This window comes from Triticum dicoccoides, chromosome 7A (genome assembly GCF_002162155.2).
Source record: "Triticum dicoccoides isolate Atlit2015 ecotype Zavitan chromosome 7A, WEW_v2.0, whole genome shotgun sequence".
NCBI classification, from domain to species: domain Eukaryota; kingdom Viridiplantae; phylum Streptophyta; class Magnoliopsida; order Poales; family Poaceae; genus Triticum; species Triticum dicoccoides.
This window is the reverse complement of record NC_041392.1, coordinates 604,339,244-604,354,266: the sequence shown is the minus strand read 5'-3', so window position 1 is coordinate 604,354,266 and position 15,023 is coordinate 604,339,244. Positions and strand designations below refer to the sequence as shown.

The 15,023-nt window shown below is 47.4% G+C and overlaps 1 protein-coding gene across 1 annotated transcript; it reads right to left on the bottom strand.

Moving 5' to 3' along the window:
• Positions 1–1,290: 1,290 nt before the first annotated feature.
• LOC119329742 (arogenate dehydrogenase 2, chloroplastic-like) lies at positions 1,291–2,787 on the bottom strand. Its single transcript, XM_037602815.1, has one exon. It carries the CDS (start codon positions 2,690–2,692, stop codon positions 1,526–1,528), a length of 1,167 nt encoding a protein of 388 aa, XP_037458712.1. The 5' UTR covers positions 2,693–2,787; the 3' UTR covers positions 1,291–1,525.
• Positions 2,788–15,023: the final 12,236 nt, after the last annotated feature.

Here is a 15,023-nt window from a genome sequence, read left to right as displayed (position 1 = left end):
CTTCAGAGTTCGTCGGTTAACTGCAGTATTCATTTCTTCAGAGATCTTCAGGGATCCTGACAATGCCACCAGTAGCTGGTCCCGTTTCTTGACATGGAAGAATTCTCAAACTTTATAAGATTGTTATCTTTCTCTTTTTTCTGTAAAAGGCCTTATATGATCGTAGGGATGAGAGCGTAAGAATTCGTTGAAATTTCTAAGAAATAGCTGTCCCTTTGTGGAAAATCTGTCATAAGAGTAATCTTTTTGTTTTATAATTTGCAGATTTATAAGTCTTCATTCCTTTTCTTTTCTTTTATTTACCCGAATCTATGGCATCTCAATAGCACTACTTATTTATTTATTTACAATTCTGCATTCCAGAAAGAGACTCACTGTATCCGGAACCCTAAAGGCATCTTTGGATCCTTGGAACTAATCAACTTGAACAGAAAAATAAACTGATAATGATGTTATAGAAATACTACAAGTGCGCATAGAGTATGGGAACTCTGGAAACAGTTGTTTGGATACAACATAGAAAACACAGAAGATGCCGACTCCTATCCGAATGAGTGGAAGCGGAGGTTGGAGCGGATGCAAAGTCGATCCATAAGAATATCATAGTATCATCCCTCGTATATAAAGGATATAAAGGGGGCAAACAATCCAATGATTGCAACCATAGGTTCTGCAAAAATCATATATACACTAAAATAAGACCTAAATTCTAAGGCATGGTTTATGAGAATCAGAAGACTGGTATTGGCAAATCATCGACGGATTCCCCAGCACAAATTGATTCTCTAAAACGTCTGAATTTTTCACACCGACAAATTGCACTGTTATATGCAAAAATCATGTGTTGTCTCCAATGTTGGTTGGATGACTTGCTGACCATGTCAATGTCATGCTTGCTTAATGATGATCATCCGACTAAACATTGTATTAAGCAAGCTATATGACATGACGGGAGTGGTTACCGCTTCCATGATTGTGTAATTAACAATGTATTATAGCACACAGTTTCGTTCGATGGCACACTAGTAATGGCGCTGTCAGGAAAGCAACTTACCAACCAAGTTACCAACCGGATGAACAGAGGAGCACAGGTGGATTAGCAGATGGTCACCTAACCTCGTCCGATGTCGCTCTCGCAACAACAGAGGAGTCACTCAACGAAATATTTGGGGCGACAAGGACTTTCAAATCCCAATGTCAGAAAGCCCACTGATTTTGATCTGAAACTGAAATTATCCACGAGATATCCTCACTGTCAGCAGACAAGCCAGGCCAATTTTGCTCCTGATCTTTCCTTGATGGCACTCCAATGTCAATTCAAGTTTATTTCATCACTCCCATATACATCCATAATTCGGTGCAAGCTTTTCTTTCCCCATATGGGGGAATCACTCTTGGCAGAAATACAAACTGGTATTACTACAGTAGGATACAACACAATGTATAAGACCAGCAAAGAACTGAAATTGATCATACATCACCATGGAGCAGAGCAAGCAAGGCATGTGGGAGAGGGGGGAGGAGGCTACTTGGGGACGGTGACGTTGTTGGGGGTGGGCACTGAGGGTGAGGGGGGCTTGCCCTCCAGGAGGAGCTGCCTCCGGTGCACGTCGGTGTGGTGGCTGGTGGTGGCAGTGCTGGGCGGCGAGGCCTTGCCCTCGAAGAGCTGCTTCCGGAGCACCTCGTGGAGGCCGTCGAAGAGCCTCTTCTTGACGGAGTCCATGGCGGACTCGAGGCGGTTGAGCAGGTCCGTCGAGTTCTTGTTGTACATGAAGAGGCCGTTGTAGAGGTCGAAGCTGTCGCTGCAGGTATTGTCCACGAGGCGGAGCAGCGTCTCGTAGCCCTTGGTGTTGATTGGGGTGGAGCTGAGCTCGAGCGTGGCGAGCATCCGGCCGACGGTGTGCGTGAGGAACTGCGTCTCGGCGGCGTGCGCGTCGTGCTCGGCGCAGCACATCTCCACCATGCGGCACCCCTCGCGCTCGAATATGTTGAGGAAGGCGTTGGCGCGGGCGCGGCGGGCCGGGGAGTCGCCGACGCGGACCCTGTCGAAGACGAAGGGGAGGCCGTCCCAGCCGTCGCGGGCCGACTCCGGGCCGAACATGGGGTGGGTGCAGAGGATGTCGAAGCCCTCCGGGAGGGAGGTGAGGAGGAGGTTCTTGGGGAACTCCTTGACGGAGAGGACGTCGACGAAGAGCGTGCTGCGGCGGAGGCGGTGGAGCGGGAGCGAGCGGAGCACGGCCTCGGCGGAGAGGATGGAGGTGGCGAGGAGGACGACGTCCGGGTGGCACTCGCAGAGGTCGTGCGGGTCCTGGAAGTAGGCGGCGCCGAGGGAGGCGGCGAGGGAGGAGTGGTCGGAGCGGGAGTGGGCGAGCAGCGTGTGGCCCTGCCGCGCGAAGGTGCGCGCCAGGAACTGCCCGAAGTTGCCGAACCCGACGATGGCGATCTTGAGGCGCTGCCGCTCCTCCAGCAGCCCCGCGGCGCGGGACTCGTAGTCGAACGGCTGGGCCGCGTCGATGGCGCGGATGGTGGCGCCGCGGGCGCGGACGGCGGCCCCGGCGGGGAGGTGGCGGCGGGGGGCCGCGGCGGGCGACTGGAATTGGCCGTAGGCCGCCGGGGCCGGCGGGCGGCGGCGGGGCCGGGCTGGTTGGTGGTGGTGGAGGCGGAGGGAGGGGGCCGTGGAAGACGACAGCATCTTGCCCCCCTCGCTCGCTTCCGCAGGCTGCTGCTGCCGCCGATTCGTCTGGGCCTCTGGTGTGTTGTGTGCTGTGTTCGGGTATGGGCTTCGCAGCGGGGACGGGGGGAATTTAGATGCGACGCTGCGGGCTCGTGTCGAGCAGCTTCTTCCCAACATGACCTCCAAACAAATGCTTTTTAGCCACATCCCCTCCAAACAAAAATGTTTATTACTCCCTCCGTTTTTATATACAAGGTCACAAACTCAGCTTACATGTATCAATGTACCCCCTCCGTTTCTAAATATATGTCTTTTTAAGGATTCTAATATGGTCTACATACGGAGAAAAATGAGTGAATCTACACTCCAGAATATGTCTACATTCATCCGTATGTAGTCCATATTTAAATCTCTAAAAAGACCTATATTTAGAAACAGAGGGAGTAAAATTTAGTGCATGCTTCGCAAGTCATCGTTTCCTTATATTTACTGAGATCATTAATAAGCTGGATGAATGCAAGCAAATTAAGTGGAAGTAGCTAACTGTCATTATGACCGTATACATGCAAGTATTAAATGGGTTGCTAGTACGAGAAAATATCATTAATTTTGCCTCGATTACTGTTGATGGCCTTGTATAGATGCAAAATGAATATTTCATAGTGACCTTGTATAACTAAATGGAGGGAGTACTACAAGCAAGTGAAGCAACATGATCTCTTGAGATAATGATGAATTGGAGCATCTCCTGCCATATTAGGACGTTTTTAGGGCATGAAGTGGCAAAAAACATCCTCCGATGCTGCGGGCTTTGCCGCCACCCCCATTTAGCCTCCGACCGCGTCGCGGCCGCCGCGTCGATTCGCTGCCAATTCGCCGCGTCTACTTGGTGCCCTAGCGGTCGCAGGAGCTCCATAGCCGATCATTCCGCCGCCACGCCGAGCGGAGCTCCAGTGACATTTGGGAAGCAACGATGGCGTCTCCAAGTTCTGGATGCATAGCCTGCTTCCCCATGTCAAGGAGCACTTCTGGTGGTCGTTGCCCACCCCCTCCCAGTATTCGCAAGCCACCGACGACTCGCCGGCTGGATTTCTCCTCCTTGCACACTAGGTGTCCGATGAAACATCTATAAAGGTAAAAAAAAGTCCATTTGCGTTTGCATTTGTAGAATTATAGCTTGATGGATAATTTTGTATTGTAGACGAGTTATACGACTCCAACTATTACGATGATTCCTCGTCAGATGAGGAATTTGATTCGACCAAGGAGGAAGATATTGCTATGATTGTGATTATGCACAACAAGAGGCCGAAGCACGGAGCTTCGGTTATTAGTTGTGAGTTTCTATGGAGAGAACGGAAAGAGGCAGGCAACCGATTGTGGCGCAACTACTTTACCCCAAGACCTCACTATCCAGAGAGGTACTTTCAATGCCGGTTTAGGATGTCCACGTGCTTACTTCTTCACATTTGCAACGCTGACAAACAACATGATCAGTACTTCATTCAAATGAGGAACTGCGTCAGAGCTCTTGGACATAATAACGAGCAGAAGGTTACTGCCGCATTGCGCATGATGGCATATGGTATTCCGACAGATTCTATTGATGACAACTTGGCAATGGGAGAGACTACTTCAATCTTCTTTGTCAAACAATTTGCGAAGGCGGTTGTGGAAGTGTTTGGTCCAAAGTACTTGAGAGCACCCAATGCTCAGGACATGACGAGACTATTGGAGATGAACAAGGACCGTGGCTTTTAGGGCATGCTTAGCTCCATTGATTGCATGCACTAGAATTGAAAGACCTGCCCTACACATGACAGGGACATTACAAAGGACACAACAAGGATGGAGCCATCATTCTTGAGGCAGTGGTCGACCAGGAGACATGGATTTGGCATGCCTACTTTGGAGTGCCTGGATCTTGCAATGATATCAATATGCTGTATCGATCTCCTCTATTCACCAGGTTAGCCAATGGGGAACAACCACCGGTGACCTTTCAAGCAAATGGTCGCATGTACAACTTTGGCTATTACCTTGCAGATGGGATTTATCCAAGGTGGGGTACTTTCATCAAGCCAGTTTCAAAACCCCAAGGTGAAAGAACTTTACTTTCATAATGCTCAAGCAGCTGCTAGAAAAGATGTGGAGAGGGATTTTGCAAACCCAATTTGCTATTGTGCAAGGACCAGCTATGTTTTGGGATAAATATATTCTATGGTACATCATGATAGCCCGCATGATCTTACACAATATGGTCACTGAGAACAGGCTTGAACAAGATTTGGACCATAGCACGTAACCTCATGGGGATCCCGATTCAGCGGTGTCGGGTGGAAGATCGACTCCATCACTTTATTGAGGTCTATGATGAGATTCGAGATGCCGATACACACGAAGATCTCCAAAAAGATGTGATGGAGGAGTGGTGGGCATGGCATGAGCGACAACAAGCGTAGTTTGCATCTCTATGTTTCATTTGTGTGCTAAACTTTGTTGTTGAGCTTCATGTAGGGGGTTGGGTGCGACATATGCCAAAGGATGGCTTATCATGGTGGGAGCGAGTAGAACGTCGCCGGTGCCCGGAAGCGGGATGAGGCGTAGACACGAACGTCGGCATACTTTACCGAGGTTCGGGGCTCTCCTAGGAGATAACACCCCTAGTCCTGCTCTGCGAGGTCTCTGCATGATCACTAAGGCACTAGTGGATATAATGGTGCTCCTGGAGCTGTATGCTAGAGCTAGAAGAAGCCAGGCACGCTCTCTCCTTCCTCTAGGTATGAATCTAGTTCTAACAGGTTGGGAACCCTTTGCATGGGTGCCCCTGGGGGGTTTATATAGGCCTACCCCCAGGGGTACAATAGTAATCTAGCCGGGTGTAGGACCCGGCTGTCAGTGTCTCTAGTCGCCGGCTTCTCCGTCGGCTGCTGGGGCCCGCCGCCTGGTGGGCCCTGCCGACCGGTCTGGTACGGAGCCGACAGGCCGCTCCCACCGCTTGTGGGTCTTGCCGGCTGCTGGTTACTGTAGCTGTGATACTAATGACGTGTACTTGGTCAGGGAAGCGTGGCTATAGTCTCGCCGACTGGTGGGAGATCACTGTAGCCACTCCCTGTCTCATCTGGTTAATAGCGCACGGGCCCCGAGGGAGGAGGGGGCCACCTGCTGGAAGCCGGCCTTCCTTGGTTCTGACTGGTCAGGCCTCCACCATCCTCCGGGCTCTCACTGCCCAGTAGGGCCCGCCGCCTGTAGGCCGTACCGAAAGGTCGTCGTGGGAACAGGGCTCCGTCTGCCAGTAGTGAAGTCAGGGGTGGAGTGGCAACAGTGATGCGCCGGGCGGAAATCTCCGCCTGTACGGAGCACTGTGGCCACGCCCGGCCCTGGATACGGGGGTGATGGGCTACATTGTAGCCTCACCCTGTCTTGTCTTCTTAACGGGGCGCAGACTCTGAGGGCGCCATGGGCCGCTTACTAGAAGCCGACCTCTCTGGAGGCCGCCTACAAGGAGTCGGCCCGTCTTGGTGCCGCCTTCTGGAGCTTAGCCGCCTTCTGGCAGCCGACTGCTTGGGCCAGCCGGCCATCAGAAGGCGGCCCTTCATCTTGATGTCCTGAGGGGCACAACCGGCCCCGATGTCTTGAAAGGTTCAGGGACTCGGGTTAGGCTACCCGTGGCCCATTATGTTGGGAACGTAGTAATTTTAAAAAAATTCCTACGCACACACAAGATCATGGTGATGCATAGCAACAAGCGGGGAGAGTGTGTCCACGTACCCTCGTAGACCGAAAGCGGAAGCATTAGCACAACGCGGTTGATGTAGTCGTACGTCTTCGCGATCCGAACGATCAAGTACCGAACGCACGGCACCTCGGGGTTCTGCACACATTCAACTCGATGACGTCCCTCAAACTCCGATCCGGCCGAGCTTTGAGGGAGAGTTCCATCAGCATGATGGCATGGTGACGACGATGATGTTGCTACCGACGAAGGGCTTCGCCTAAGCACCACTACGATATTATCGAGGTGGATTATGGTGGAGGGGGGCACCGCACACGGCTAAGAGATCCAAGAGATCAACTGTTGTGTCTCCAAGGGGTGCCTCCCTCCCCGTATATAAAGGAGTGGAGGAGGGGGAGGGGGCCGGCCACCCTAGGCGCGCCCCATGAGGAGTCCTACTCCCACTGGGAGTAGGACTCCCCCCCTTCCAAGTGGGAGTAGGAGAGGAGAGGGAAGGAGAGAGAGGGGAAAGGAAAGGGGGGGGGGGGCGCCGCCTCCCCCTCCTTGTCCAAATCGAACTGGGGGGAAGGGGGCGCGCGGCTGCCCTTGGCCGCCCCTCCTCTTCTCCACTAGGGCCCAATAGGCCCATTAGTCTCCCTAGGGGGTTCCGGTAACCCCCCGGTACTCCGGTATATGCCCGAAACTCCCTGAAACCATTCCGGTGTCCGAACATAGTCGTCCAATATATCGATCTTTACATCTCGACCATTTCGAGACTCCTCGTCATGTCCGTGATCACATCCGGGACTCCAAACAACCTTCGGTATATCAAAACACATAAACTCATAATATAACCGTCATCAAACTTTAAGCGTGCGGACCCTACGGGTTCGAGAACTATGTAGACATGACCGAGACACGTCTCCGGTCAATAACCAATAGCGGAACCTGGATGCTCATATTGGCTCCCACATATTCTACGAAGATCTTTATCGGTCAAACCGCATAACAACATATGTTGTTCCCTTTGTCATCGATATGTTACTTGCCCGAGATTCGATCGTCGGTATCTCAATACCTAGTTCAATCTCGTTACCGGCAAGTCTCTTTACTCGTTCCGTAATACATCATCCTGCAACTAACTCATTAGTTACAATGCTTGCAAGGCTTATAGTGATGTGCATTACCGAGTGGGCCCAGAGATACCTCTCCGACAATCGGAGTGACAAATCCTAATCTCGAAATACGCCAACCCAACAAGTACCTTTGGAGACACCTGTAGAGCATCTTTATAATCACCCAGTTACGTTTTGATGTTTGGTAGCACACAGAGTGTTCCTCCTGTAAATGGGAGTTGCATAATCTCATAGTCATAGGAACATGTATGTCATGAAGAAAGCAATAGCAGAATACTAAACGATCAAGTGCTAAGCTAATGGAATGGGTCAAGTCAATCACATCATTCTCCTAATGATGTGATCCCGTTAATCAAATGACAACTCATGTCAATGGCTAGGAAACATAACCATCTTTGATCAATGAGCTAGTCAAGTAGAGGTATACTAGTGACACTCTGTTTGTCTATGTATTCACACAAGTATTATGTTTCCGGTTAATACAATTCTAGCATGAATAATAAACATTTATCATGATATAAGGAAATAAATAATAACTTTATTATTGCCTCTAGGGCATATTTCCTTCAGTCTCCCACTTGCACTAGAGTCAATAATCTAGATTACACAGTAATGATTCTAACACCCATGGAGCCTTGGGGCTGATCATGTTTTGCTCGTGGAAGAGGCTTAGTCAACGGGTCTGCAACATTCAGATCCATATGTATCTTGCAAATTTCTATGTCTCCCACCTGGACTTGATCCCGGATGGAGTTGAAGCGTCTCTTGATGTGCTTGGTTCTCTTGTGAAATCTGGATTCCTTTGCCAAGGCAATTGCACTAGTATTGTCACAAAAGATTTTCATTGGACCCGATGCACTAGGTATGACACCTAGATCGGATATGAACTCCTTCATCCAGACTCCTTCATTTGCTGCTTCCGAAGCAGCTATGTACTCCGCTTCACACGTAGATCCCGCCACAACGCTTTGTTTAGAACTGAGCCAACCGACAGCTCCACCGTTCAATGTAAACACGTATCCGGTTTGCGATTTAGAATCGTCCGGATCAGTGTCAAAGCTTGCATCGACGTAACCATTTACGACTAGCTCTTTGTCACCTCCATAAATGAGAAACATATCCTTAGTCCTTTTCAGGTATTTCAGGATGTTCTTGACCGTTGTCCAGTGATCCACTCCTGGATTACTTTGGTACCTCCCTGCTAAACTTATAGCAAGGCACACATCAGGTCTGGTACACAGCATTGCATACATGATAGAGCCTATGGCTGAAGCATAGGGAACATCTTTCATCTTCTCTCTATCTTCTGCAGTGGTCGGGCATTGAGTCTTACTCAACTTCACACCTTGTAACATAGGCAAGAACCCTTTCTTTGCTTGATCCATTTTGAACTTCTTCAAAACTTTGTCAAGGTATGTGCTTTGTGAAAGTCCAATTAAGCGTCTTGACCTATCTCTATTGATCTTGATGCCCAATATGTAAGCAGCTTCACCTAGGTCTTTCATTGAAAAACTCTTATTCAAGTATCCTTTTATGCTATCCAGAAATTTTATATCATTTCCAATCAGCAATATGTCATCCACATATAATATCAGAAATGCTACAGAGCTCCCACTCACTTTCTTGTAAATACAGGCTTCTCCAAAAGTCTGTATAAAACCATATGCTTTGATCACACTATCAAAGCGTTTATTCCAACTCCAAGAGGCTTGCACCAATCCATAAATGGATCGCTGGAGCTTGCACACTTTGTTAGCTCCCTTTGGATCGACAAAACCTTCCAGTTGTATCATATACAACTCTTCTTACAGAAATCCATTCAGGAATGCTGTTTTGACATCAATTTGCCAAATTTCATAATCATAAAAAGCGGCAATTGCTAACATGATTCGGACAGACTTAAGCATCGCTACGGGTGGGAAAGTCTCATGTAGTCAATCCCTTGAACTTGTCAAAAACCTTTTGCAACAAGTCAAGCTTTATAGACAGTAACATTACCGTCAGCGTCAGTCTTCTTCTTGAAGATCCATTTATTCTCAATGGCTTGCCGATCATTGGGCAAGTCAACCAAAGTCCACACTTTGTTCTCATACATGGATCCCATCTCAGATTTCATGGCCTCAAGCCATTTTGCGGAATCTGGGCTCACCATCGCTTCTTCATAGTTTGTAGGTTCGTCATGGTCTAGTAACATAACCTCCAGAACAGGATTACCATACCACTCTGGTGCGGATCTTACTCTGGTTGACCTACGAGGTTCAGTAGTAACTTGATCTGAAGTTTCATGATCAATATCATCAGCTTCCTCACTAATTGGTGTAGGTGTCACAAGAACCGGTTTCTGTGATGAACTACTTTCCAATAAGGGAGGAGGTACAGTTACCCCATCAAGTTCTACTTTCCTCCCACTCACTTCTTTCGAGAAAACTCCTTCTCTAGAAAGGATCCAAATTTAGCAACAGAAGTCTTGCCTTCAGATCTGTGATAGAAGGTGTACCCAACAGTTTCCTTTGGGTATCCTATGAAGACACATTTCTCCGATTTGGGTTCAAGCTTATCAGGTTGAAGCTTTTTCACATAAGCATCGCAGCCCCAAACTTTAAGAAACGACAATTTTGGTTTCTTGCCAAACCACAGTTCATAAGGCATCGTCTCAACGGATTTCGATGGTGCCCTATTTAACATGAATGCAGCCGTCTCTAAAGCATAACCCCAAAATGATAGCGATAAATCAGTAAGAGACATCATAGATCGCACCGTATCTAGTAAAGTATGATTACGACGTTCGGACACACCATTACGCTGTGGTGTTCCGGGTGGCATGAGTTGCGAAACTATTCCGCATTGTTTCAAATGTAGACCAAACTCGTAAATGAAATATTCTCCTCCACGATCAGATCGTAGAAACTTTATTTTCTTGTTACGATGATTTTCCACTTCACTCTGAAATTCTTTGAACTTTTCAAATGTTTCGGACTTATGTTTCATTATGTAGATATACCCATATCTTCTTAAATCATCTGTGAAGGTGAGAAAATAACGATACCCGCCGCGAGCCTCAACATTCATCGGACCACATACATCTGTATGTATGATTTCCAACAAATCTGTTGCTCGCTCCATAGTTCCGGAGAATGGTGTTTTAGTCATCTTGCCCATGAGGCACGGTTCGCAAGTACCAAGTGATTCATAATCAAGTGGTTCCAAAAGTCCATCAGTATGGAGTTTCTTCATGCGCTTTACACCAATATGACCTAAACGGTAGTGCCACAAATAAGTTGCACTATCATTATCAACTCTGCATCTTTTGGCTTCAATATTATGAATATGTGTATCACTACTATCGAGATTCAACAAAAATAGACCACTCTTCAAGGGTGCATGACCATAAAAGATATTACTCATATAAATAGAACAACCATTATTCTCTGATTTAAATGAATAATCGTCTCGCATCAAACAAGATCCAGATATAATGTTCATGCTCAACGCTGGCACCAAATAACAATTATACAGGTCTAAAACTAATCCCGAAGGTAGATGTAGAGGTAGCGTGCTGACCGCGATCACATCGACTTTGGAACCATTTCCCATGCGCATCGTCACCTCGTCCTTAGCCAATCTTCGCTTAATCCGTAGTCCCTATTTCGAGTTGCAAATATTAGCAACAGAACCAATATCAAATACCCAGGTGCTACTGCGAGCATTAGTAAGGTACACATCAATAACATGTATATCACATATACCTTTGTTCACCTTGCCATCCTTCTTATCCGCCAAATACTTGGGGCAGTTCTGCTTCTAGTGACCAGTCTGTTTGCGAAGCACTCAGTCTTAGGCTTAGGTCCAGACTTGCATTTCTTCTCCTGAGCAGCAACTTCTTTGCTGTTCTTCTTGAAGTTCCCCTTCTTCTTCCTTTTGCCCATTTTCTTAAAATTGGTGGTCTTGTTGACCATCAACACTTGATGCTCCTTCTTGATTTCTACCTCCGTAGCCTTTAGCATTGCGAAGAGCTCGGGAATCGTCTTATCCATCCCTTGCATGTTATAGTTCATCACGAAGCTCTTGTAGCTTGGTGGCAGTGATTGAAGAATTCTGTCAATGACGCTATCATCCGGAAGATTAACTCCCAGTTGAATCAAGTGATTGTTATACCCAGACATTTTGAGTATATGCTCACTGACAGAACTATTCTCCTCCATCTTGCAGCTGTAGAACTTATTGGAGATTTCATATCTCTCAATCCGGGCATTTGCTTGAAATATTAACTTCAACTCCTGGAACATCTCATATGCTCCATGACATTCAAAACGTCGTTGAAGTCCCGGTTCTAAGCCGTAAAGCATGGCACGCTGAACTATCGAGTAGTCATCAGCTTTGCTCTGCCAGACGTTCATAACATCTGGTGTTGCTCCTGCAGCAGGTCTGGCACCTAGCGCTGCTTCCAGGACGTAATTCTTCTGTGCAGCAATGAGGATAATCCTCAAGTTACGGACCCAGTCCGTGTAATTGCTACCATCATCTTTCAACTTTGCTTTCTCAAGGAACACATTAAAATTCAATGGAACAACAGCACGGGCCATCTATCTACAATCAACATAGACAAGCAAAATACTATCAGGTACTAAGTTCATGATAAATTTAAGTTCAATTAATCATATTACTTAAGAACTCCCACTTAGATAGACATCTCTCTAATCCTCTAAGTGATCACGTGATCCAAATCAACTAAACCATGTCCGATCATCACGTGAGATGGAGTAGTTTCAATGGTGAACATCACTATGTTGATCATATCTACTATATGATTCACGCTCGACCTTTCGGTCTCAGTGTTCCGAGGCCATATCTGCATATGCTAGGCTCGTCAAGTTTAACCTGAGTATTCCGCGTGTGCAACTATTTTGCACCAGTTGTATTTGAACGTAGAGCCTATCACAACCGATCATCACGTGGTGTCTCAGCATGAAGAACTTTCGCAACGGCGCATACTTCGGGAGAACACTTGTACCTTGAAATTTAGTGAGAGATCATCTTATAATGCTACCGTCAATCAAAGGAAGATAAGATGCATAAATGATAAACATCACATGCAATCAATATAAGTGATATGATATGGCCATCATCATCTTGTGCTTGTGATCTCCATCTCCGAAGCACCGTCATGATCACCATCATCACCAGCGCGACACCTTGATCTCCATCGTAGCATCGTTGTCGTCTTGCCAACTTATGCTTCTACGACTATCGCTACCACTTAGTGATAAAGTAAAGCATTACAGGGCGATTGCATTGCATACAATAAAGCGACAACCATATGGCTCCTGCAAGTTGCCTATAAATCGGTTACAAAACATGATCATCTCATACAATAAAATTTAGTATCATGCCTTGACCATATCACATCACAACATGCCCTGCAAAAACAAGTTAGACGTCCTCTACTTTGTTGTTGCAAGTTTTACGTGGCTGCTACGGGCTGAGCAAGAACCGTTCTTACCTACGCATCAAAACCACAACGATAGTTCGTCAAGTTAGTGTTGTTTTGACATTCTCAAGGACCGGGCGTAGCCACACTCGGTTCAACTAAAGTTGAAGAAACCGACACCCGCCGGCCACCTGTGTGCAAAGCACGTCAGTAGAACCAGTCTCGCGTAAGCGTACGCGTAATGTCGGTCCGGGCCGCTTCATCCAACAATACCGTCGAACCAAAGTATGACATGCTGGTAAGCAGTATGACTTGTATCGCCCACAACTCACTTGTGTTCTACTCGTGCATATAACATCTACGCATAAAACCTGGCTCGGATGCCACTGTTGGGGAACGTAGTAATTTCAAAAAATTTCCTACACACACGCAAGATCATGGTGATGCATAGCAACGAGCGGGGAGAGTGTGTCCATGTACCCTCGTAGACCGAAAGCGGAAGCGTTAGCACAACGCGGTTGATGTAGTCGTACGTCTTCGCGATTCGACCGATCAAGTACCAAACGCACGGCACCTCCGAGTTCTGCACACGTTCAACTCGATGATGTCCCTCGAACTTCGATCCAGCTGAGCTTTGAGGGAGAGTTCCGTCAGCACGACGGCGTGGTGACGATGATGATGTTGCTACCGACGCGGAGCTTCGCCTAAGCATCGCTACGATATTATCGAGGTGGATTATGGTGGAGGGGGCACCGCACACGGCTAAGAGATCCAAGAGATCAATTGTTGTGTCTCCAAGGGGTGCCTCCCTCCCCGTATATAAAGGATTGGAGGAGGGGGAGGGGCCGTCCACCCTAGGCACGCCCCATGAGGAGTCCTACCCCCCTTCCAAGTGGGAGTAGGAGAGGAGAGGGAAGGAGAGAGAGGGGGAAAGGAAAGGGGGGCGCCGCCCCCCTCCTTGTCCAAATCGTACTGGGGGAAGGGGGCGCGCAGCTGCCCTTGGCCGCCCCTCCTCTTCTCCACTAGGGCCCAATAGGCCCATTAGTCTCCCGGGGGTTCCGGTAACCCCCCGGTACTCCGGTATATGCCCGAAACTCCCCGAAACCATTCTGGTGTCTGAACATAGTCGTCCAATATATCGATATTTACGTCTTGACCATTTCGAGACTCCTCATCGTGTCCGTGATCACATCCGGGACTTTGAACAACCTTCGGTACATCAAAACACATAAACTCATAATATAACCGTCATCAAACTTTAATCGTGCGGACCCTATGGGTTCGAGAACTATGTAGACATGACCGAGACACGTCTCCGGTCAATAACCAATAGCGGAACCTGGATGCTCATATTGGCTCCCACATATTCTACGAAGATCTTTATCGGTCAAACCGCATAACAACATACCTTGTTCCCTTTGTCATCGGTATGTTACTTTCCCGAGATTCAATCGTCGGTATCTCAATACCTAGTTCAATCTCGTTACCGGCAAGTCTCTTTACTCATTCCGTAATACATCATCACGCAACTAACTCATTAGTTACAATGCTTGCAAGACTTATAGTGATGTGCATTACCGAGTGGGCCCAGAGATACCTCTCCGACAATCGGAGTGACAAATCCTAATCTCGAAATACGCCAACCCAACAAGTACCTTCGGAGACACCTGTAGAGCACCTTTATAATCACCCAGTTACGTTGTGACGTTTGGTAGCACACAAAGTGTTCCTCCGGTAAACGGGAGTTGCATAATCTCATAGTCATAGGAACATGTATAAGTCATGAAGAAAGCAATATCAGAATACTAAACGATCAAGTGCTAAGCTAATGGAATGGGTCAAGTCAATCACATAATTCTCCTAATGTGATCCCGTTAATCAAATGACAACTCATGTCAATGGCTAGGAAACATAACCATCTTTGATCAACGAGCTAGTCTAGTAGAGACATACTAGTGACACTCTGTTTGTCTATGTATTCACACAAGTATTATGTTTCTAGTTAATACAATTCAAGCATGAATAATAAACATTTATCATGATATAAGGAAATAAATAATAACTTTATTA

What these genes read in the sequence shown, in the direction of transcription:
- LOC119329742 (XM_037602815.1), bottom strand. Translation starts at nt 2,692, where the DNA reads ATGCTGTCGTCTTCCACGGCCCCCTCCCTCCGCCTCCACCACCACCAA.